This window comes from Acanthisitta chloris, unplaced genomic scaffold (assembly GCF_000695815.1).
Source record: "Acanthisitta chloris isolate BGI_N310 unplaced genomic scaffold, ASM69581v1 scaffold5611, whole genome shotgun sequence".
NCBI lineage: Eukaryota > Metazoa > Chordata > Aves > Passeriformes > Acanthisittidae > Acanthisitta > Acanthisitta chloris.
This window is the reverse complement of record NW_008655354.1, coordinates 84,306-85,023: the sequence shown is the minus strand read 5'-3', so window position 1 is coordinate 85,023 and position 718 is coordinate 84,306. Positions and strand designations below refer to the sequence as shown.

General features: G+C 42.2%; 1 protein-coding gene across 1 annotated transcript in view; it reads left to right on the top strand.

The window, feature by feature from the left end:
* CDH17 (cadherin 17, LI cadherin (liver-intestine)) overlaps nt 1–718 on the top strand; it is a 24,320-nt gene that overhangs the window by 14,919 nt on the left and 8,683 nt on the right. Inside the window, exon 12 of the mRNA XM_009083858.1 lies at nt 688–718. This exon is cut by the window's right edge and continues 202 nt beyond it. Coding sequence (XP_009082106.1) covers nt 688–718 — 31 coding nt within the window. The remainder of the gene's footprint in view (nt 1–687) is intronic.

The window sequence follows — 718 nt, the reverse complement described above, 5'->3', positions numbered from 1 at the left end:
AAACATTAACTGCAACAAAGCCAAGGTCAGTGTGTGCTGCAGTGGGTGATACAGCCCATATGCTGAATGCTGGAGACAGAATATAAGGAACACTTTCTGTTGCATCCATAAATTTCAACAGCAAAATTGCTCTCCCTTTGAAATTAGCCTTCTCAAAGGTGCTTGGACTAGAGGGTCCAGAAAACCTATCAATCATTTTCCAAGGGGTACTATGTTGTATGCATCCAGTTCACATGCCACTGGCTAGGCCAGGCACAGGCAGATGCAGAGTTTGGTGGATCATCTTCAGGATCAACTTCAGTGTCATTTTTACCCAACGAGGCAATTGTGAGAAACTCTGTGGTGTAACAACCCTCTCATGACTCTTGACACCCGGAGGTCACCCAAGACCTTCTCATACAGAGCTATAAATACTATTCCTCTAAACAGGATATAGTTATTAAACTTAGGCAGGTGGCAACATTATTAGAAAATGCAGTTGTTGAGAAGGTGTCTAAACAGGCATGTGGTTTCATTTAAATTGACTGTTCCAGTGTTGTTTTCTCTTGACAGCTCTCCCTTATTTTGTCTGTATCCGGGTTGCAATCTCCTCCTTAAGAAGTGGAGGACTTTGTAGTTTCTCATTGGAGCTGCCCATGGCAGTAGGGTCATTGCTTAAAGCAACTTTTTGTTTTCTAATTCATTCAGGCTCTTGACTTTGAAACAACATCAGAGTACA